The sequence below is a fragment of the Electrona antarctica genome (assembly GCF_951216825.1).
Source record: "Electrona antarctica genome assembly, chromosome: 11".
NCBI lineage: Eukaryota > Metazoa > Chordata > Actinopteri > Myctophiformes > Myctophidae > Electrona > Electrona antarctica.
Genome location: NC_136792.1, coordinates 14,121,314 through 14,146,739, shown reverse-complemented (window position 1 = coordinate 14,146,739; position 25,426 = coordinate 14,121,314). Strand labels below are relative to the sequence as shown.

The following is a 25,426-nucleotide window of genomic DNA, read 5'->3' as shown; positions in this document are numbered from 1 at the left end:
TCAGAGTAAAAGCGGCCATGTTTCCCCGGCACCCCTGAGCTCCTATTTTGAAGGAATCCCGGGACTGATTGTGTTAAAGGGAGGTGGAAGCACTGAAGGCTTTGCCAGATTCTTCACTGTGATCACGATCAAAGACACAGCATAATGGAGTGGGAGTGGGGTTAATTGTGTGCGTGTCTGTGTGTGCACGGACACACGTGCGTGCGTGTTTATTCATTCAGGTGAGCAGATGAGGGTGGAGAGGTGTATGACATCAGGGTTGAGGAGTCAAGGCAGCGTGCAGACTCACCATCTGGTGAGAAAGAATATGAAATATGTTCTATTCCCTTCTTTTTGGAGGGGCGCTTTGGAAGATTACATCATATGGGAGCCAAGTCTATGGGATTTTTGAGTGGTGCAAACCACTCCAATAACCAGCTTTGTCTGTATCTATGTGTCTATGTGTCTATGTATGTGTGTACCTGTACGTGGGGCCACGTAGGGGTGAGCATGGTTGCTATGGTTAGTGTGTGACGTCACTACACCACTCAGTTCACACGGGTGTGATTTTTAATGTTTGTTAGAGCTTATGATGTAAATCGTTTGCCAGCCAAGTCTATGGACTTTGAGGATGTTTAGAGCACTTTAGAGCCAGCTATGGAAGTCTATGGACTTTGTTTAGAGCACTTATGACGCACATCATTTGCCAGCCAAGTCTATGGATAGCGCACTAAATGACAACGTGAGACGTCATGTGGCCAATGTAAATACATTGGGAACCCCTCACTTTACACAAGTGTGATTTGTTTTTATAGTTCTGCTTTGCTTTTACCTTTCTTCTTTATTTCAGTGTTTCTAGAAGCACTATACACTGACACCACGCTAGACAGGAACGCCCAAAAACGTCACATCCGGTTTTAGCCTGGGGTAAGAATTTTCTATGGCTGCCAATGCAACTTGCTCCAATCCTTAATCACATACGGACAAACATCTATGCCGATGCTATCTAACTTGCGGAGGGTAGCGTGCCTTGTCCACGGGCAACAGATCTTTCAACGTATGGCATTGCAAATACGTTTGATAATCGCTACTCTGCTCAATATTGTTTTGAAAATGCCACAAATTGCATTGCAGTGAACGAGCGCAAATCACAACTTCCCCCGGTTGTGGGCGGAGTCACAGTTTGAGGCGCTGTTTACGCGCCGTGGTGTCAGTGTATTGTGTCACAGCCACTGACGCTGAATAATTAAAGGGGCATTTAACTTTAAAACTCTTCCGGGGTCATGTGAACATGTACTTGAGCACTACTTTTGTGTGCACTCTAGACAGTTTTAACGTTACTTGATTCAACATTTTGAAATGTTGTATAAATTGAACCAGAAACGCCCCCTTATATATAAACCCATTTTAACTTCAAACTACTGGTACATTCTGACCATGTTAACACTTTTAAAGCCAGGCGTTTCTTCGGGCGTCCTTTTACCTGTGGCAGGCAAAAAACATTAAAAAAAATACAAAAAGCGGGCCCTGTGACATAGCCCAGAGAGAGAGAGAGAGAGAGAGAGAGAGAGAAAGAGAGAGAGACTCATCACTGAAGACTGCCAGCTGCTGTGGGGAATTGGCCATCTTCACAGATTGGTTGGCTCTGACACAGTGACACCTAAGCAGTGGATTGGATGGTGGCCACACCCAACCCACTATAAAGCTCCTTCACAAACAATTCTGATTAGAGGACTGTCAGCTTCGGCAGCAGAGAATCACTTCCTCTGTCCTTTCACCCAAAACCAAAGGACAGAGGTTTGTAGTTTGGGGTTTGTTAGTTAGATTAAATTTGCTTGTATATTATTGTATATTTTTGCAAATATTCCTAATTTTGTCTGGAATAAATATATATTCCGTTTTATCCCAATTGTCTTTTTACATTTTATGTTGCTTCCCCTAACCCGTAGTACACCCACATATACACAACAAGGTTAACGACAAGCTTCTCCACCCATGCTTTTCCCACGCGACATTTGTGGTCAAAGCGTTTCCGGTTTTCTGGCTGAGACGGCATTTTGCTAGTGCCGCAGGCGGCTTGTTGTCGTGCCTTGTCGCAAATATCTGGATATAGAGAGAGGGAGGGAGAGAGAGAGAAAGAGATTAGGACGATGGCAGTATTGCGACTGTCTCGGTTGCTGGTCAGACCCATATCTCATCAGTTTTAATCACAGACATCTCAAGTGGTTTTCTGCTGCAATAGACTACCTACAGATACAGCCCAAACTATCCCAGAATGAAGCCATTAACTTCAGTCTGGACACATCAGACTGAGCTATTAGCCAATAGGGATTTATCTCCCTTAAATACAGACCTCCCTTTTAATAAGCTCTCTCTCTCTCTCTCTCTCTCTCTCTCTCTCTCTCTCTCTCTCTCTCTCTCTCTCTCTCTCTCTCTCTCTCTCTCTCTCTCTCTCTCTCTCTCTCTCTCTCTCTCTCTCTCTCTCTCTCTCTCTCTCTCTCTGTGTGTGTCTGTGCATGCACGCACGCACAAAATTTGTGTGTGAGTGATATAGCCTACTGCATGTGTATCAATTAGCCAATATACAGTACACAGGTGCATATTCCTGTGCTTGTGACCTAATCTGGTTAAATAATGAATGTGACAACTTTAGAGTCAGAGCATAATTGCATAAGTTCATTCTTATCTGCCGTTGGTGCCATTAACCTAACGATTCGTCTCAGCACCTCCCCCGGGTAATTAAAAGCAGGAACATTAATCACAGACTCGGTGTTCCACAGCTTGAGATCTGCCTCGCTACCAGTGGTGGGCAGTAACGAGTTACTTTTAATATATTACTGTAATAGGCTATTATTAATTTACCCAGTAGTAGTGTATAGTATACTTGACCAAAAACAGTAATATTATACCATTAAGACGCCCTAATGGCAAGAAGCAACCTCGCCCTTATTTTCTCGCTTCTTGCTTCTCGTGCACACATCCGCCTGGGTGACAACAGACTGCTGGGCGAGCGCTGGCGCTTTGACATGGGTGGGCCAGATCAACATATGGAGTGAATTCTGTACTGGCCGTGTCTTGAGTGTATGGGGTCAGATCACATTTTTTTGATAATTTTTTTGTTGAAAACTTTATTGAAAATTAATTCAAAAGGATACAGACACAAGAAAGGCTTGTTTCCGTTGTGGTCCTTTTGGGGAAAGGGGACATGACACAACAAAACAAAACAGACAAAAACAAAATACCATTTGTATTTTGCCCTGACCCTGTTCCTTTTGGGGAAGGGGGGCAGGAGACAAAGACATAACAAGAAACAAAAACACAGAAAAAGTACAAAAAACCCAACCAATAACCAATAAAAACTAGATTTTTTGTCTTATTTTTTAACCTATTCTAATCTAAAAGGTCAGTATGGATTTAAAAATGTAGGTCATGTTATCAACCAACCATCTTTTTAATGTGCATTTAAAGTTTTCGAAGGAACTGATCAGCTTAAGGCTGGAAGGCAAGTCATTCCACTGAACTGCTGCAGAATATAGGAAAGATGATTTTCCCATATGGAATGTCAGAACAGGTCAGCTCTATATATGGATATCTAAGGGTGGCAGTGGGGGCAGTGTCTTGAGTGCAGGGTTTGATGAGGTCCGATGAGGTCAGAACAACATATGGAATGAATTCTGTATTGGCCATATATGCAGGGCTGGATTTACGCTCCCAAGAGCCCCCGGGCTAGACAACATTTCAGGGCCCCCCTGGGCTGTGTGGCACGATTCGGTCGCACGGCTTAAAAAAATTGGGGTATTTTGTTTTCATTTTGCTGTAATTTTTAGGTACACAGCCCCCCCAAAAGAGAGAGGCGGGCAGGCAGAAAGACATACAGACTAGTCGCTGAATGAATACAGCCACTAGTAGCCATAGTGCACTAATGCAGTTTTACAATGCAAAATATTGGGGGTATTTTGTTTTAACTTTGGTGTAATTTTGGGGTACCCAGCCGCCGAAAAGAGAGAGGACCGTGTCACGAGACGTGATGGACTGACTGACAGGTTATTCAAGTTTCCATAGTAAACTGCGACCAACAGTCGCAATTCCTAACAAAACATAGTACATATTACATATTCCACAGGTTTTGTTGGCTGCTTTTTGAAAACATTTAGTTTAAAAGGTCAAGAGAGATGCTGCTTTATTTTATAGCCTTTTTAGCTGATTGGTGACTCTAAAAAAAATCACACTTGTGTGAAGTGAGGGGTGCTCTTATCATATACATCATCATACATCACATTCCGTGCTCGGCCAATCAAATCATCACAAATGTCATTCCGGCCAATCACTTTTGGCGTCTTCACTTTTGAAGACGAAATTAAATTTCTCTCCAAACATCTCCTCATTACGTTCCCCAGCCTCTGACAGAGATGATAAGCACTTTGACAGGCGGCTTCAACAACAGGTGGTCGGCTAAAAGGAGTTTAGCCCAGATGCATGTATAGCTTCGGGTCCGCAAAGACAAACATGCTGGAGTGCAATTAGCCTAATGGCCGTTATAGCCATGGTAATTAAGCATGACAGATTAATCATATAGTCTATTCCGGTGGAAATCAAAGGCATTTAATATAAAAAAAATCACACCCGTATGAAGTAAGTGGTGAAACTCTGTGTGGGGTCCCCGGGGGTCCCCGGAATTTCCAGCCGCCCCGCGTCCGAAACGGTTGAGAAATGACCGAGAAATGACCGAGTTACCGCGTGGGGGTCCCCACACGGTAACTCTGAAAATGCAGAAACAGAAAGCGTACTATCTATGTCTATGCCATCGTTGTCCATCGATGTGCACATTTTTCTCTTTAGTCAACCCAGAATTCCCTCTGGGGGATTAATAAAATAGCTCAGCAGGGCTAATCATAGTACTCGTCTGCCTCTCCCTGGATGTCTCCCAATTGTCTGGCCGCACACGCACACGCACACCACACCACACCACACTCACACATGCACGCACGCACAGCATTAATATGCACCCACACGCATGGCAGTAAAGAACATTCAATGATGAGTCAGTGTGCGTGCGTGCGTGCGTGTGTGCGTGCGTGCGTGCGTGCGTGCGTGCGTGCGTGCGTGCGTGCGTGCGTGCGTGCGTGCGTGCGTGCGTGCGTGCGTGCGTGCGTGCGTGCGTGCGTGCGTGCGTGCGTGCGTTACATACTGTATATGCCTGTACTGAAAAGATCAAAACAACTGCTCCTTGTAGGAATTCAGTGGCTTGAAAATGAAAATAGTGTGTATTTTATTTTATATGCTTGACTCCAAACAGCATCCAGTGAGAACCAGTACAGCATGATACGTACAGCCTATAGACGCCATCTAAACCAGTCTATTATGCAGTGAGAACAACACAGATACAGAAGCTAGTATCCCGATTCCCACATCAGTGGCCTAGACGTCTGACAGCTCTGAGATCAGTCCTAAATGAGAGCAACTGCTGAGAGAGTGGAACAGGCTGCTGCTTCTATACTGCTGTGAAAGGGGAGCCAATTGAATTCAGCCACTAAAAGTCCTCCATGCCATATAAGGACTGATCTGGTTAGTTTCCATGGAGCTGGTCTCAAGGTGCTGCTCACTAATCTGAGGAGGGAATTGTTCAGTCAGTATACCAGCAGATGCAGTTTTTGGCTAAGTGGTTCGGTGTTATAGAGGGAAATAAAGAGCAGACCAAGTACAGGGTACAGGGTTGAGGGTTTTAAGTATTCAGGTAAAAAACAACATGGGAACATACAGTATGCAAACTTTGGGAAACGGCCAATATACAGTTATGCAAGGTCTGTTGGCTTAATTTCTGTGTCTGGCTTCTTGGCTTGAAATAGTTTGCCCATTCCATTCTGTGCGTATGCCAAACACAGAGAAGAGACAAAACAAGTATAGCTCCTGTTCCCATCTGAACAGTGCTATGATGTTGGCTACAACATTTTGTATGTAGTTACTGTTGGCGGCGGGAATGACAGAGACAGGAGGTGTTTTTGGCGCAGACATAAAGGCGGCCAGGCAGTGACATTACACTAGCCAACCAGGCCTCTAGGGGCAGCGATGTTACAGTAAATGCAAACTCCTGCAGCGCTGTTTGTGGAGGTGTGTGTGTGTGTGTGTGTGTGTGTGTGTGTGTGTGTGTGTGTGTGTGTGTCTCGAGCCAGACTGTTGGCTCCATAGTTATATATCTAGAGTGCAGACGGCCCTGCCTCTCTCTCTCTCTCTCTCTCTCTCTCTCTCTCTCTCTCTCTCTCTCTCTCTCTCTCTCTCTCTCTCTGTTTCTCTCTCCAGATTACCTCCCATAAACATCTCTCCACGTCTCCCTCAGCATCTCTAAATCTGACCCCCAGGAACGCGCCCAGGGGGCCGGGCCTGTTCCGGCGAGCCGCCCCGCGTCCGAAACGGTTGAGAAATGACCGAGAAATGACCGAGTTGTGTGTGTGTGTGTGTGTGTGTGTGTGTGTGTGTGTGTCTCTCTGTGTGTGTGTGTGTGTGTGTGTGTGTGTGTGTGTGTGTGTGTGTGTGTGTGTGTGTGTGTGTGTGTGTGTGTGTGTGTGTGTGTGTGTGTGTGTGTGTGCGTGTGTGTGTGTGTGTGTGTGTGTGTGTGTGTTACAAGAAGATGATTACAAGAAGAGTTCCTCTACAATCATGGAAATGGAGTATTTTTGTCTGTACTGACGGAAATTACTTTTAATGAGCTCCTGCTGTGAGTGGAGAGCAACGTCAGGTAGGCTAATCAATACGACCATTTATTAATACCATGGTGTCGCCTGCCGAATATAGAGCTTGTGGATCAGCTGTTGTCAAAAAACACCAGCTGGCTTCATTCGTGGGTCACAGGGAACTCTGCATGGGTTTTTGCAAACCCGAAAAGATGCGGTCCATAAAGGCATATTGAACCATGCAGGGCGTACTGTACCGTACGGTTTTAAACCATAAACCTTTGCACCCTTAGTGTGTATTGCATTGCCAGAGAGCGAGATGGAGTTTGGGTGCTCTTTCCAACTAAGCATGGGACCCAAAAAGTGGGTATCTTAGTGTGGGTATAGGCTATTAGTATTAACTCATTTAGGACAGGAACCCTTTTTGAGGTTTTGCTTTTGGGGTAGTCGTTGCTGCTATATAGAGCGTTGTAGTCCCGCCCCCCGACAAACGACCCGGAAGAGAATTCCTCATTCATTTTTCCCATGGCTGTTTCAAAAAGTATTTATTTAAAGACCTTTAGACACTTTATTTTTTCCCTTTCTAATTATTTGATCGGCCCAAAACATTGTGTTTATTGTCATGATTTGTCACAACAAGAGTTGGCTTTGTCCGAGGCTTAAATGTCTTTAAATAAATACATTTTGAAACGTCTATGGGAAAAATGAATGGGGAATTCTCTTCCGGGCCGCTCGTCATTCTGAAAGGGGGGCGGGACTGCAACGCTCTATAGCAACATAGTGTAGCCCTCACCTACATGTTTGTCCCTGTTTATGTTGAATTGTAGCTGATACCTTATTGAGTCTCCCAGTTGAAGTAGACTGTGGGACTATAGGAAGGCCTAACATTCCTACTCGATCTATCCTGTTATTTTCTCTCTTGTACTCTCCTCACACTCAGACATGTTTGTTTCTTCGGTTTGGTTAGCACATAGTACAACACTGTTACAAAACATTACAGTGCAGCTTAACATTTCTAGGATAGTGATTGATGACTTTAAATCCTTACAACATCTCCTGTTTTGCTCCAGTGTGCTATGTAGGACATGTGGAGAACTATAAATGGTAAATGGTGCATTTATATAGCACCTTTATCCAAGGCGCTTTACATAGATTGTGCATTACATTCACCCACACACCGATGACCATGCAAGGACATCACCAACCAGCACATCAGGAGCAATTAGGGGTTCAGTGTCTTGCTCAAGGACACTTCGACACTAACTCTGGGGGAGCCCGGGTTCGAACTGGCAACCTTGCAGTTACCATCCAGCCACTCTACCCCTGAGCCACCGCCGCTGCCGCCGCCAATACAGGTAGGTAGATATAGTGGATTTCACACAAAAAAGTTCAACCCTCTTGGCCAGCTGTGGCCAAGATATTTCACCAGAATAACTGATCAAATAACTGATGTCCATAAGGGTTTCCCTCACAGGAGAGGGTCCATACATAAATAAAGAGACAGCCAGCCAACCTTTTGGTGGAATAGGGGAGCTAGGGACAGGATGTCACAGACCTGCTGACTGGGTAAGAATGACAACAAGCTGACAAACTCCACTTGTCCCACCAGCCAGACTCAGACAGGTCATATACAGTACCTACAGACTGATGGCTTCTGCACAGCAGTTCTGTAAGGCAGGGGTTCTCAACGTTTTTGGCCGGGGACCCCCGGAAATGCTTTGGCAATGTCTCGGGACCCCCGCCCCGCCCCCTCCCGACCCCCAATATAAATTGACTGCTACAATAACCTTAAACCATTTTGGGCGGGAACCCCTTTTGGTGTTTTAAGCATTGTTATAATTTAGCTATTGAAAAATAGCAGATCTACAAGCTCATAGCGCGCCACCGAGTGGCGCGCTATGAGCTTGTAGGTCTGCTATTTTTGAAAAATCGTGAATTTTTTTTTTTGGAAAATAATTTGGGGACCCCCTAAAATAATTTGGCGACCCCCCGAGGGGTCGTGACCCACGGGTTGAGAACCCCTGCTGTAAGGGATACTGCATGGCTAGGTGGTCATTGTTGTTATATAAATCACCAACAGGGTGACCACCTTATCCCGCTTATTACACGGCTAGTTAATACATAAATTAATACATTTACCCAAAACACAACAAAACAAGGTATTTCCTTGTACCTATTTCCTTAAATAACACACCGCTGAATTCAGCAAACTGACCTGAATCAAGCATTCAACCAAGCCATGTAATAAGATCTAATAATGGACACACTATTTCAGTAAAATAATAAGTTACTATTCAGGGTTGGTTCTATACTTCCTCAACCTTGTAAACAGCAGGATAAAGAGGTTTATTTAATGAATTAATATAATTCATACTATTTGACAAGAAATATTGAAAGCTAATCAAATGAACAACCAATGTAAATGGTGCATTTTGTCTGATGACTGATAGATAACCTCAAACATCGGCAGGATGATCACCAAGATTTACATAACAAACAAGTATGGCATTTCTATAATGCATTGTATCCTAAGCGTTTTATATTATGCATTAATTCACCCATTCACACAACAAAGGCTATCAACCATGCTGATCGGGAGTAATTAGGGGAGTCAGTCTCTTGCTCAAGGCCACTTCAACACAAAGCCGAGGGGAGTCTGGGATCGAAGCAGGAAACGTTTCCAAACAGCAGCGCTACATCCTGAGCTACTGCCGCCATAAAGAAGACTTCCTTGGTCAATACTAATAATGTATATACTGTACATCAAAAACCTTTCTAAGTACCACGTGCGTTCAGTCAGCTTCAAAGTATACCTATTCTGAAGGAGAGCGGACCACCGGAGGTGCTTCTCATCCACATGGCTAAGAACAGCAGAGGCGTCCAGGCTGCGAGCATCTTCTATGACTCTTCATGGGTCCTGCCCCGGGGTTGCCCCTGTCACAGCCACCTGAAATATAAAGGAGAATACAGTATGCATTATACATCCCATAGGGCATCCCACAGGGACATGCTGAACATACAGCTGAACCCACACACGACAATGTACTAGCCCACATCTAAAGACACACGTGCACGTGCCCATTTCTCCTTACATGATAAGACTGTCAAATACCTGTATGGATAATAGCACAGGTGACCTCATATATTGAATGATCATCTGCACTTGACGTGAATGCTTTGCAGGCTATCTGTTTTCCAGTATCCTGTGCTAATGACTATGATCTCCATAACAATTTATCTCTTCACGTCTCCATAAATCTCTTGTCAAGCTGAACGGTGTGTGTGTGTGTTACTTTTCAGGGGGGTCCATTAAAGGTACACTCAGTGTAATAAATAGTCCTGCATTTTATTAGTGGTTGCATCTGCATCTGCAATCCAATTGATGGATAGACCCTGGACAACGCTTGTGCTATGGCTGAACATGACAAATGGTTCCACTCAGATTGTGGTTGGTATTCTTTGCCAGAAACCAGCCTCAATCCAACCTTTTGCTTCATCGCTTCCAATTCAATTCCCTCAACTGGTTCAGGAAATGTATTCAAGAGGATTTCAAAACAAATCTGTGCAAAGACATACAGTATATATAAGCCTCCTCTCAGTCTCATGTAGTGTTTTGTTTACTTTATGGGTTTAATCTGCTCACATAAGCAATACGATGGAAGCAAGGTTTTCACATACAATATACTACTGAGTTATAACCCTGCAGGATATTGGAACTGTATTGTCAACACATCAAGATCATTGCACAGACATCGTGCTGTGAAACCTTGCAAATAACTGTCAGAAGAACAGAGACATACTGTAGAATACGAGCAACAAATGCGGATCCTTAGCTAATGCGGGCTCAATTGCACAGACCGTGACAGATTACATTTTGGAAAGAAATGGGCCCCTTCCCTACTTTCGTCACCAACATTACAGCTGTATGAAAAGCTTGAATTATCCTCTTTCAATCTGCAAAGTGTTTGTTTCATTAAAAAATCACACCTGTGTGAAATGACTGGTGCACCCCCCCCCCTCTCCCTCTCTCTCTCTCATTAGCAGGCAACAGTGCAGCACTATCACTCTCTCTCTGTTTCTGGCACAACAGCGCCACTTTTGCCCCTACTGGTACTCGTCACACACAAACATAGGTTAACACGGACATTGCTGTTTCTTGGAGTGGTTGCACCACTCAAAAAACAAACAGAGACATGTTATGAGCTACTTCCTGTCAAGAAATCCCTTGCAGGTGATTATTGTGTCGGAGTTTGGAAGTGCTCGTCAAAGTCACTGAACGCCCTAACGTTCCTAGCTTCCAATTGCTTGGCTGACATTTTTGTTGCTTTTTTAAATTTATGTTGCGTTGTCCCCTGTATTATTTATTGTTATGGACCTTGTAGTCTGAAATCAAGATTGATTTGACAGGCACACATTTTAATGTTTATTCTGTTCAAATCTGACATTTCCGAGTACTCATTAGCATAGCATGGTAGTGGAATACTGCATTTATTTCCTGGTAGCCTACATAGTTTGTGAAATAAACTTGGACCCAAGCTGTTCCCTGGCAAAACAATTACATTGATAAAGGCTATACACTGTAGAAGAATAGAGAGGAAAACAAAATAGAAAACAATAGAAGATTAGTGCTATTGTGTAGAGCTAATGAACACCCAGACATACAGTATAGGCAATCATGAAGAGCTGTACTGCCCATGGCTGAGATTAGTCGGTTCTGGGCTCACACAATGGTAAGTATTATCTGAGATGGTGAAGGAAAAGAGAGACCAAGAGAAAAGAACGCTGTGCAGGGTATAATCACAGCAGATCGTCAGATCATTATTCAAACAACAGCTAGCTGTAGTTAAAGTACAGACTACTAATTACACTATTTTGGCTGTAGTTAAAGTACAGACTACTAATTACACAATTTTGAAATAGTGAAACTAGCCAATCTACAAGCTCACAATGTGTCGCTGTAGGCAAGGCAAATGTGTGAATATTGTCTCGGACTCTGAGACTAGGACTCCTCTTGCCTCAACAAAATACTGATTGATCCAGAATTCCACAACAGGCTAGTCGGGGAACAAATGTATCTAATAAGACATAGCAAGGTTGTCTACATTTGTGTAAACATAGTGACCTCAGGGCCAAGTGAAGTTCCGTGCGCCCACAGGAATTTAAGAGGTGGGAGACAGTAGAGGAACTGCAATGGCCAGTCTCTTCCAAAAGGTCAGAGGCCGGTTATCTCCCAGCCTCCCGACCGTCTCGGTGAGAGACCAGGGTCTCCTCCTTCGCATGATGTAATCTTCCTCAAGAATAAATCCTCCTAATAAATATAGAATATGTGCATGAGAGACGTTCGCCAGGGAACTGGGCGATGGGGTGTCTTCAACAACAACTCCGGAGAAGGATGTGCAGCAGGCGAGGTGATAAGATTACAGCAGGAAGATACGGCCGAGGTCACGCCAGGGGTCAAGGCCAAGACGGATCCACCGTGAGACGCCACTTCAGACAAGGGGAGTTTGGAAGATTAAAGAGTTTAATTAATAGTCCCTGAAGGAGACTGCATCTCCCCCCCCCCCCCCCTATTCTTCCCTCATCCCATACTGCTAGGGAGGGCATATTATAGCCTCCTACATTTTCCAAAGGTTGTGATTAAACTTTTGTTCAAGTGTAATGATGTATTCAGATAATGTTACACTTTCTTTGATTGAGGTTGACTGAGAGAACAACTTCTATTGAAAAGTCAGTTTTGTCTAGGATGAACTGATCAGAGGTGAACAGAGTACTCGATTCTAGTGCTTGAGAAAAGAGTATACACAAAAGGACCTGGCCAATTCGGTCAAAGCGTAAAAATAGTTCTGTCGTATAAGCTTTTGTTGAAGGTACCAAAAACTACTACTAAATTCACCCCTTCAGGGTGTATGCTCCACATTTATGGAATAATTGTCAAGACAAATTGAAGTTGGATGTCCTTGTCTCTTTTACTATTTTTAAAAGACTCTTAACTGACCTCACACTAGAGGAAGGCATACAGTATGCACCTGATTTGTGTAATATTTGGTTATAAGGTTTTGTTTCTGTGTGTACGTGTTTGTGTATTATATATTTTGTACTTTGTGTCCATGTCCTGTATGTAAAATCATTGCCGTAAATGTTCTTGTTTGTATACAGGGCGCCATTGAAAAAGAGACCCTGGTCTCAATTGGATTCCCCTGAAATAAAGGTTTCAATCAATCTACCGTATATCTCTCTATTTTCCTATCTGAACAATCTGTGATTATATCATTTTTGTAAGTTTGTAAGTTTGGTAAGTGACTAATGGATAAAGGATAAAGAGAAGAAATCTACGAAAAGGCTGCTTTTCCTCCCAACTCATCAACAATATAGATGTCACATGCGAGAAGCTGTGACCTCTGTGTTCAACGATCTGGCCCCTCTAGCGAGCCGCTGAGGTGATTCAGTATACTTCTCGTCATTCCTATAACATACTACCAAAGGCAATTATACTCTTTAAGCGAGACGCTAAAGTGTATGTTGGCTTGGAGGTCAATTCAATTTCAGGGACTCCAAAGCTCAAGTAGATAGAGGGGATAACTCATCAAGATCCACTGGATCGGTTTCATATCACATAATAAAATGTAAATTGTAATATACAGGCAATATGCGAGTACACTACCTACTATGCATTATGCCGACTACTATATTTGAGAGTGGAGGTGTGTTTGTGGGTGTGTTGATGCGCTTTCCTAAGTTTCCATACAATTGCTAACTTGCCCACACAGGTATAGGACAGCGGAAAGTTTGATAAAGTTTGATAGAACGCGTAATAGACAAGTCAGAAGTTGGAGTTGCGTGAACGCACAACAGCAGACCATTCACAGCTCAGAGGTGATTGTAATTTAACTATAACCAGCAGAAGTGAGAGTGTTAATTCCTTCCATTGTGTTTATATAATTGTCTATTCAAAGAAGTTATTTTCTCCACCAGGCCGAAGGCATGGGGAGAGAGTATGTTTTGCACTCCGTCCGTGTGTCTGTCCGTCCGTGTGTGTCTGACCGTCCGTCTGTGTACAGCTAATCTCTGGCACTATTGCCGGATGCCAGACTTTGCACACACACTCCCTAGATGCCAACGATGAACCTCTGCCCCACATTTTCCAGAACGGCCTGTTATAGTGCTAACAGGAGGCCGACTTTTAAAAAACACATTTTTTTATATTACTCCTCCATATTTTGTCCAAAAATCCCGCAAATCGTTACACAGTATCTCTATAGTCATGTGCTCAAGACAGATCTGTCTGATATTTCATATTCCATCCTGATTGGCTAACATTGGATTTCAAAATTTGCAGGATTGGCCCGTTTTGAACAAAAAGCCTCAACTCATGAACGCAGCGTGCAATTTACGTGAAATCTTTCACAGACGTTCCTACTAGGAATATATCCCACCCTTTTCCTTTCGCCTGTTATAGCTCCACCAACAGGTGGATTTTTGTAAAACACATTTTTGGAACAAAACAAAAAAAATCCAAGGCATAAGAAGACATTTTCACATTGGCTTATTATAGCTGGAGACCTGTGCCCCGAGGGGCACTTTTTCTAGTTTGATTTGTGCCTGGTGTGCAGATCCCCGGGAAGACTTTAACAGGGGGCGAGTGGGGGTGTGCGCACGCGCTCAAATACAGAACATGTCAAACGGAGCCAAAAAAGCATGCTCCACATAAATAACAAAACCCTCGTAACACATTATTACAAAGGAAATGGGCTTGTGTGATGTGTTGCTACAACAATACAACCCATACAAAAAATACAGTCCATACTGGATGGAGAACTATAACAAATGAATGACGATGACGTGTTGAGAGACTTATGAGCCTGTAAATAAGAATATACTCTAAATCCTTCAATCCTTCAAATTGCTCTGTGATCGACCCCGGAAGACCCCGGAAGATTGAACAGTCAATCATGGTTGCCCACCCCATAGACTCTTTCCTCACATATAAATTCCTATCGACTGACTGGCTAGCATTGATCCTCAACTTGAATACAAGACACGTGTAGCAGTTACAGAGGGACAGCCACCACATTCCCTCAACATCTCAGAGATTGTTTTATTTCATGACAAAAAAACAAATGCATAACATGACACAGTGTGCTGTGTCTGTGCTTCTCATCCAAAAATACCTCAAGTCAAAAAGCAGGTTTGGGTCAACAGTTTACAGTTGCTTGATTTGTCTGTCCGAGCAACATTATATGCAATCCAAATATCAGAAATGTCAATCATATTATCAGATGTTGCTTCAATGCTCTTGAAAACGGCCCATTACGTCTCACAGTTGAAACACAGATATGCATGATATACAAAAGTAGTAATTTATTTGCTTATATTCATGTCCCTGTTCCACAGGGACGTTCAGAACCAGCATTAGCATAATTTGTAGATTTACTTTAAATATGTGGTGTGTGAACAGGGGGTTCACGGGGTTTGAGGCTGTTGATATGCCAATAATATGATAATTCATATGCCTGAGGGATATATAGGCTATGAGTGAATATTTGCACAATTCAAAGTTCAGACTATAAACACTGTAACGTTTCCACATGAGGGAAAACAATTCATCTTGATGACGTCATCAAGATGTACTTCACCATGTTAATGATTTTTTTCAGACCTCCAGTTCTAGGAAACACAGAATGGGGGGGACATTTTTATTATTTCCACACAACAGCTCTAAGGTACAGCATATTAATGACATAGTAAAATGTTGAAAATGAGTGGAATTCCCCTTTAAGTCAATTACAGGCTGGATTGATTTTTGCTGTCCTTATCGGCATTGATGTATAAATAATGTACAAGTGACAATCAATAGCAAATGAACAGATGCCATTTTGGGGAGGAGAGGAGAGGAGCGGAGAGGAGAGCACTAGGTAAAACTGTACAACCCTTTTTAGCTTGCTTGGTGCTTACCAGTCAATCCATGAGCAGCTAGAAGTGCCTATGGCAGCAGCAGGTAACAAATAGCAAATCAATAACTATTTTCCTCAAGGGAGATGAATGGCTGCAACTCTGCTCTTCCTGGCAATCACCAATTCTCTCTCTCTCTCTCTCTCTCTCTCTCTCTCTCTCTCTCTCTCTCTCTCTCTCTCTCTCTCTCTCTCTCTCTCTCTCTCTCTCCGTCTCTTGGCAGAAGGCTGGGTCCTATTACAAACGTTTTTAGGTGAGAGACAAGATTTATTGTTGGCAAGAATCCAAACACTATGTTTCCGTGCAATCTCAATGGGTCTGTTTGCGGTGTACAAATTAAATAAATAACAGTACATTTGACGTGTCAATCAAAGCAATTCACTGCACACCACAGTTAATTTTATTAACAGCCTACCATGACAAAAAGTGGTTGCATATTTGGTCCCCTCGTTGCTGCTGACCCTTATGAGTATAGGTTTGTTACGGAGAATGTAGACAAGCACATCTCCTGCGATACACAAGAAGTCAACAACTGTTTTCTTTTCACCTGACAGTCAGGGGTTTCCCTGGGAGAACATAACGCATATGGAGGGGCACATTGGTAGTCGCAGTTCAGACCCACACTGAACATGCGCCGTGACAAATCTGTACGAGTGGCTATAGTTAAGTGCAGCGACAGAGAACGCCCTCCCCATCTGGCTCCCGTCCCTCGAACACGGCCAATTGTGTTCATTACGACACCTGGCCGAGCCCGAGGTACCAGAATTCAAACCCCAATAGACGCCTTAACAGACGACGTCACACTGATAAGCAACAGCATGCACGCATATACCGGAAGCACAAGAACCCTGCCTCTCATAAGATGCAATGGAAAAGTTCTGGCTGCAATCACGTGTAAAAAAATGCACCATCAAACTTTCAGATGGTGTTTTTCTCCTAGTGTGGTGGTGGAAGAATGATTAGTATTTTTATTGTGATCCCTCGCCCCTGAAATATATGCTGGTAAAAATATCATCACAAACCCTAAGTCAATATTTCATCAGTGAACGAGTGAGTGTGTGTGTGTGTGTGTGTGTGTGTGTGTGTGTGTGTGTGTGTGTGTGTGTGTGTGTGTGTGTGTGTGTGTGTGTGTGTGTGTGTGTGTGTGTGTGTGGGTGTGTGGGTGGGGCACATGCTTTCAGGCTGCTGTGTGCTTTCACCTCCACAGGTCGACATCAGTCAGGTGATCAGTTTAGCTGCAGCCAGGGGCATCCTAGGACAGTTACACACTGTTCCACCTTTGACTTGATATAAACATGCACAGACACACACAGTCTCTCTCCTCTCTTACCCTCTCTACTTTCTGTTCCCAAAGGCCCTGCATAGACTGTCTCTGTTATTCTCCTAATGAGATACCAGTCTGGCCAGCTCCTTCTACTGACACTATTACAGCCATCAAATATATGGGTCCTCTGGCTGTTTGCTTGTGCTGAGCAAAGCCTTACAGCCATACAGGAGGACCCACTGTTCTTAGTCCACCACTTTCGCATCTAAATTACACCCATTAACAATAATATCAAGCAGGTGACATGTCATACAGTATTAATTCAGCAGACCAGCTTCTCCTTATTTCTCACTTCACACTGCTCAGAAAATACAAACCTAATAGGTTCCCATGGTCTTCAATGCATGAAACTAAGACTAATAAGTATGAAACGATGAACAGAAACACATGAAAACCTATTGATGAATTGAATAAATCCTCAGTGAATGATAGCACTGCAGTTATTTTACTATACTATGCGATCATGGACGTTTGATATTATAGTAACTTCTTGTTGAATGTACTGTATATGAACTTAAAGGTATTCAGTGATTTCACTTAATTCAAATATTATATGTTGACCATATAAGGAGTTCATCCCTGTCCCCAGTTAACCCATGGGGTCAAAAAACCTTAGGTTTCGTTTTTGGCTAAGTGGCCCAACCTTCATCCAATCAGGATAGAGAGGGGCCTTCCGCCAATCATGATCGAGCGGGGGCGGGCCTTAGTGTGTGTGCTGTTGGCCTGTCGCGTGTCCCCCCACTGTAGTGCGTGCATGTGCTCTTGTTACCGGGGCGGACGGGTTTTTTCCAAATCACCCAAATCACTGAATTCTCCTTTAATCAAAAGTCAAAACACACTCAAGGACAACAATGAACAATCAGGCAGGTTTCAACAACCAATTATGGTCCATATAAACTGCCATTTTGGCTCCAACACATTCCAGACCTCAATACCAACCAATCAGTGCACAACCCACATTTAGGGTGAAAGTGGAAGCCAAACGGTTTGCTGGTGGTATCTATGGTGTAGAGGTCTCATATCAGGCTGGAGAACAATCACAGTGTGAACCTGCCTGTGGCAGCTTGCAGGCTGAGAGATAAATGGTTTCTACCTTCAGGTTGGTGGATAATGAAAGTAGCTTTCAGAGGCATTAACACTGTGGCAATGGAGGATCCATATCCTAAACCCAAACTCTTGAACACTGAAGGTTGGACCATGGAAGGTTCCATATTTGGTCACCTCACAGCATCTTGTGAGCTCGTAGATTGGCTATTTGGCAATTTCTTTGCCGGATGTTTGCCGCCTGTCCACCCCATGACAGTTGCCGCAAACGTCCACAGGCACAAGGATGAAATGAATAGATGTATAGGTGGACAAAGGCGAAAGTCACTCTGACCTCATATACGTCCTGTTCCTGTGAACGGAAAGGCCTCAAGGGAATTTGACATTTGGACACAAACGTCCAATTTGACTCAAGGATTCCTCCCCTTCGGCATGAAATGCTGCGGAGCATTAAATCCACAACAGCTATAGGCTCAGACACAGCTTCCACCTATTGTTAGATTGGTGAAGTCTATGTCCCATTTGTGTACTTTACCATTATTCAATGTCATGCTGCTCAGTTTTTATTTTCTTAAACATTTTTATTTCATTTTTAGACTTACTGTACACTGCTCGTCGCTGAGTACAATTTACTTTAGCATGCAAATGACAAATACATGTTGAACCTTGAACCATGAACCTTTGAAGAATGGACAAAGGTCAAATATCAAGGTCACTATGACCTCCTGTACGTCACATTCTCATGAATTTAATATCTCCGGAAAGGTTTTGAAGGAATGTTGGGATATTTCCATGTAACCCTGATGGAGGCTGCATTGTCAAAACTCATTATGATTGTTTTCATAAACATTACCGGCAATGCCATGTGGGTGTGTTTTTCAGAGGTGTCACAATACCCTAAATAACATTGAATCCAGTGTTAATTTTGTTGAGACTAAATATGTTGACAATTTTGTCAACAAATACAAAAACAGAATGTTTTAGTATTAGCTGGTAATCTCAGTTCTTTAAACTGAATGTACACGACACGTACACGCTTCTATATGACACCAAGTTCAAGAATCTCGTTCAAGAGCTTTGCCAGTCTTAGTTCATAGAATTTAATATAGAATAAAATCACAGGCCATAGTTACTGTAAAAGGACAGTAAAGGTACAGACTGCTGAATTTCCGGGCGTTTTTTCGCCCCTTTAAAAATATATTATAATACTAAAAAAATAAAAAATGCAACGGTCTGCAAGGACCTTAAGGCAGACAAAAAGGACATGTTGGCAATAATTTTGGGACTAAATTTGTGTGCATGGTTAAGAAGATGCACAGGAGGGAGTGTGATGACCCTCCAATTAAAGTTGATGATGAGACAGCAATGTCTGACAAAGAGAAGGCAGAGATGATACCATCAATGAAGGCATTTTGTAATGTTCACCTCTGAGAGGGAGGAAAGAGAAGAAGAGAACAAACCACAAGGGAACATCTTGGTGTGCTGGGAGGGAAGGAAGGAAGGAAGGAGGATAACGAGGATGTAGTGTATTAGATGCCCCTGTTCTGTTCACTTTACAGGAGGTGCAAAGAGCAATAGGAAAATCTGGTATTACATCTCCAGGGAAAGATCAGATCTGCTACATCTCGGAGATATTGGTTTTAAACAAGATTCTACACTAGTTTGACAGTGTGGGAAGAGAGGTTGCCAGCAAGGTGGGATTTGAATCAGAAAGCCAGATAAACATCTAAAAAAGCCATCAAGACACTGTTGTATTGCACTTCACATAATGTGTAAAAGCATGGAACAAATGACAGAAGAATTAACATATTGTTATGAGAGCTAAACAAGGGGCTACAATTGTGTTCTTGTTTTGCTGTTTTACTATTTTATAAGAGGCTGCGCCACAGATTCTGTTTTACATTTGGAGGCTGATATAAAAGTCATTAAATGGATGTAATTTTATTTTTCTTTGAGAAAAGTTGTTAAATCATCAAACACTACATGACTCACAAAGTCAACTTTAACTAACTTTGTTACTTATTTTAAACATGTGAAATATCTCACCTTCAACTTTATTGAAGTGAACTTTATTTATGTGAAAATGTGAACATTTCTCAAAAAAAAAGAAAAGAATGGAGAATGCGCACGCACGCATGCACGCACGCACGCATCGCACGCACGCACGCACGCACTATGCCGAAAAATGTTTGTCGACTACCTCTTTTCACTGACAAAAACTAAATGAAAATGAAGCTAGGATGACTAAAAGTAAGACTAAATATGTTGACAATTTTGTCAACAAATAAAAAAACAGAATGTTTTATTATTAGCTGGTAATTTCAGTTCTTTAAACTGAATGTACACGACACGTACACTCTTCTACATGACACCAAGTTCAAGAATCTCGTTCAAGAGCTTTGCCAGTCTTAGTTCATATAATTTAATATAGAATAAAATCACAGGCCATAGTTACTGTAAAAGGACAGTAAAGGTATACAGACTGCTGAATTTTCGGGCGTTTTTTCGCCCCTTTAAAAATATATTATAATAATAAAAAAATAAAAAATGCAGCGGTCTGCAAGGACCTTAAGGCAGACAAAAAGGACATGACTTGGCAATCATTTTGGGACTAAATAGTGGAAGATTTGTTGTGCATGGTTAAGAAGATGCACAGGCACAGGAGGGAGTGTGATGACCCTCCAATTAATGTTGATGATGAGGGCCTGGGCCTGGGCCTGGGCCTGGGCCTGGGCCTGGGCCTGGGCCTGGGCCTGGGCCTGGGCCTGGGCCCCGCTCAGTGGTCCAGGCACCTTGGCTGGTAACCCAGTCTGGCAGTGTTCGACTCCCGATCCTGACGGCCTTTACTGCATGTCTTCCCCCCATCTCCCTCCCTATTTCCTGTCAGCCTACTGTCTGTCCCTCCATAAAAAATATAAAATAAAGGCGAAAGCCACACAAAAAAAACATATAAAAAATTATTAAAGTTGATGATGAGACAGCAATGTCTGACAAAGAGAAGGCAGAGATGATACCATCAATGAAGGCATTTTGTAATGTTCACCACTCAGACAACCTCTGAGAGGGAGGAAAGGGAAGAAGAGAACAAACCACAAGGGAACATCTTGGTGTGCTGGGAGGGAAGGAAGGAAGGAAGGAGGATAACGAGGATGTAGTGTATTAGATGCCCCTGTTCACTGTTCACTTTACAGGAGGTGCAAAGAGCAATAGGAAAATCTGGTATTACATCTCCAGGGAGAGATCAGATCTGCTACATCTCGGAGATATTGGTTTTAAACAAGATTCTACACTAGTTTGACAGTGTGGGAAGAGAGGTTTCCAGCAAGGTGGGATTTGAATCAGAAAGCCAGATAAACATCTAAAAAAAAGCCATCAAGACACTGTTGTATTGCACTTCACATAATGTGTAAAAGCATGGAACAAATGACAGAAGAATTAACATATTGTTATGAGAGCTAAACAAGGGGCTAAAATTGTGTTCTTGTTTTGCTGTTTTACTATTTTATAAGAGGCTGTGCCACAGATTTTTTACATTTGGAGGCTGATATAAAAGTCATTTTCTTTTTCTTTGAGAAAAGTTGTTAAATCATCAAACACTACATGACTCACAAAGTCATGTATTATTTTAAACATGTGAAATATCTCACCTTCAACTTTATTGAACAGGCCCTACAGTATGTGAAAATGTGAACATTTCTCAAAAAAAATAAAGAATGGAGAAAGCACACGCACGCACGCGCACACACACACGCACACGCACGCGCACGCACACACACACACACACACACACAGACACACACACACACACACACACACACACACACACACACTGAGACAAAAATAGAAACACTGAACCAGTTTTATCCCTTTTATTTTATCACCTAATTGAAGGAAGATGAATATTGTGATTAATGAAGTATGCCTTTGTAAAGGTATTTTTGCTTTAGAGCAGAGTACAATTATATAATTTCTCTAAAGCTCCTCTGTAATGCCTGCGGTGATGTTCTAATCATATAAGAGATTTATGGATGCTCAAGTCTAGTTTATTCCCACTGCAATAGAAATGATGTAGTCAATGATTACAGCACCTGATCTGTGTTGAAGAGAAGATCATGGTAATAAATTATTACCTTCACACACACACACACACACACACACACACACACACACACACACACACACACACACACACACACACACACACACACACACACACACACACACACACACACACACACACACACACACACACACACACACACACACACACACACACACAGCCTGTCCTGAAATAGGGCCCTTAATGTCAGATATAATATATTTGACATTCAAACTAAACCAAACAAGAACAGCTATTTAATATTATTAAATAGCGGTTCTTCATCTGTGGCATTTCAAACAATGTTCTAAATAGCTGTGTTTCAAGTATAGACTGAAAAGAGTATTTGTGTTCCGTGAAAAGAAAAATATCCTACCATGGGATAAAAGTTCAACTTTTGTGAAGAACAGAGATTCAGGTAACTATGCTGTCATCTTCTGTCTATATGTTGTTTTCAGCTGAGGGCTCTAAGAATAGTGATTCCCTGTGTTGGAGGTAACAAGTACTCAGATTACATTTTCTGTTTTAACAAGTTGGTTTGAAGTGATTGAAACCAGCAAGTAAACAGTTCAAGTAATTCATTCCTAAGTTATGTTTGTTAACATGATTTCCCTGTTGTTTATTTGTGCCACGCACACACGCACGCACGCACGCACGCACGCACGCACGCACGCACGCACGCACGCACGCACACACACGCACGCACGCACACGCACACGCACACACACACGCACACACAATTGCAACGCATTTGCACTGTTTCTGTCCGTACATCTTGAGAAGGCACGTGCATGAGAGAAGTGAAATGTGCAGTTCAGTCAGCTAGCAAAACATTTGCTCTTATCTACGGATAACGGGGGGTTTAAAGATAAACCACACCCCCAGGTGCAAAGTTTAAGTTGGCGAACGCCGTAGGTTTGTGTGTCCTGCACTGGGATAGTTTTTGCATTTTGTGCTGGGGGAAGATATCATTTGCGTTTTGTGCTGTGGGAAGATATCATTTGCATTTTACGCTGTGGGAAGATATCATTTGCGTTTTGCGCTGTGGGAAGATATCATTTGTGTTTTGCGCTGTGGGAAGATATCATTTATGTTTTGCGCTGTGGGAAGATATCATTTGTGTTTTGCGCTGTGGGAAGATATCATTTGTGTTTTGCGCTGTGGGAAGATATAATTTGTGTTTTGCGCTGTGGGAAGATATCATTTGTGTTTTGCGCTGGGGGAAGATATCATTTGCGTTTTGCGCTGGGGGAAGATATCATTTGCGTTTTGCGCTGTGGGAAGATATCATTTGTGTTTTGCGCTGTGGGAAGATCAACACGTACACGTCGACCATGCAACCCGCAAGATCATTTGCGGGTTGCATGGCCGTCGGTTGTGGTGGTGCTGAGGGGTTACGAACATAGATATATATAAACTCTAGATAGCTCACCCGCGCTGTTGGCCAATGGAGAGCGACGTCGTTACGTGGCGGCCATCTTACCTCGGGCTAGGGCATTCACTAAAAAATCGATTTATCGATTTATCGATTTCATTAACACAAGTCGATTCACATTAGGACAAGTCGAAAGTTGAAAAAAAAAAAAAAAAAGTTTTCCCCATATCATATTTTGTATTGTGTTCTCGGGCCGCTGCGCTGTGCTGCGCGCTGCTGCTGGCGCTGTGTGCCAATGATGCCCCCTCTCCTGTTGTGTTATCTTTTCTGGTCTGTGTTGAGTGATCCAACTATTGCAACTTCAACGGGGGAGAGAGAGAGAGAGTCGCGTTAGAGAGAGAGAGAGAGACGCGTTAGAGAGAGAGAGAGAGAGAGAGAGAGAGACTCAGAGAGAGAGAGAGAGAGAGAGAGAGTCGCGTTAGAGAGAGAGAGAGAGAGAGAGAGAGACGCGTTAGAGAGAGAGAGAGAGAGACTCAGAGAGAGAGAGAGAGAGAGAGAGAAGGGCGGTCGCGTTAGCAACAGGCTAAGCTCACAGCATATCGCTACGTTCGTTCTATAAAGGGTAGATCCGCCACCTACCTTTTTTATTCCTTTTCTCTTCCCCGTGGCCGGCGGCCCAACAAACGGTTCGCGACCGGGCCGTGAGCCTCTCCGCGGCCCACGGGGACGCGCGACGCACACACTGTTTAGTATTTACTATTATAGTTTTATGTTTTGATAATCAGCGCTTTGCCATATAGATGATACATACACTGTGCCATATTGGAGAGGCCACTGTGTGTGCGCAGTGCTTTGTTTGACATGCTCCGTATTTGAGCGCGCGCACCTCCACCCCAACCCCCCCCCCCCCCCGTCCCCCCCCGTCGTACAAAACGATAAATCGACTCAACTTCGACTTTACTGTCTGACAAGTCGACTTGGAAAAATCTCAAGTCGTTAATGCCCTACCTCGGGCCACATAACATTGTGTCTATGGGGCATGTACTCTTAAATGACCATAACTTGCTCAATTTTCAACCGATTTTCAAACGGTTTGGTTTGTTATAAACGTCAAAGACGTCCGCATACTTCTATACTTTTATACGTCGTTCATATATTTAAAAAAAGATAAGCAGATAAGCGTCCTGAATCATAGCCACGTTGACAACGTTTGTAATAAACCAACCCGTTTGTAAATCCGTCAAGATTTGAGCGAGTTATGACTGTTTCTGTTTGAGCTGCCATTGAACATACTGTACTGTAGCCCCGAAGTAAGATGGCTGCCGGGTGAACGACGTCAGAAACTCCGCCTTGAGCCATCTAGAGTTTATATATATCTATGGTTACGAAGGGGAAGATGAAGATGAAGGAAGTAGGACAGTAGGTCGGGGGATAAAGTGATCACGTGCGGGTGATGAAGGACAGACTACAGGTGTGATGGTTGCATGCACAGTCGGCAAACTCTAGGGAGGTGACGATAGAAGCCAATGGAGATGAAGAGGAGGGGAAGACTCCTGTGCTTCCATTCTTCAAGAGATCCCTGGATAGACTATGTGAAGTCTGTGCAAGTTGTGTGTGTGCGTGCGTGTGTGTGTGTGTGTGTGTGCGTGCGCGTGCGTGCGTGCGTGCGTGCGTGCGTGCGTGTGTGCGTGTGAGTTGGTGAGAAAGATAAATTAATGTTTTCTAATGCTTGCTCTCTTGAGTTCCATGTCGAGTACCAGTGAGTACCACTGAACACAGTGTGTACTAAGCTGTACTGTGAGTTCTTACAGAGTGAAAGGAAAGAAATGGGCAGACAAATGACTAGTCTATTTCCTGAAAATCTCAAGTGAGCAGCCCAATGTTACAGTACACAGGGCCCGAAGGCAAAAATTATTACTATGGTACAGAAACTACACTCGAAACTGGGATTGACGTCTATACGAACACAATTGGCCTGTGTTCGAGCT

The 25,426-nt window shown here is 43.1% G+C and overlaps 1 protein-coding gene across 1 annotated transcript in view; it reads right to left on the bottom strand.

The window, feature by feature from the left end:
* grik4 (glutamate receptor, ionotropic, kainate 4) overlaps nt 1–25,426 on the bottom strand; it is a gene marked incomplete at its 3' end in the record, with an annotated part of 238,875 nt that overhangs the window by 105,352 nt on the left and 108,097 nt on the right. The window contains exon 3 of the mRNA XM_079514315.1: nt 9,461–9,594. Within this exon, the coding sequence (XP_079370441.1) occupies nt 9,461–9,542 (82 nt within the window). The 5' untranslated portion in view covers nt 9,543–9,594. The remainder of the gene's footprint in view (nt 1–9,460; nt 9,595–25,426) is intronic.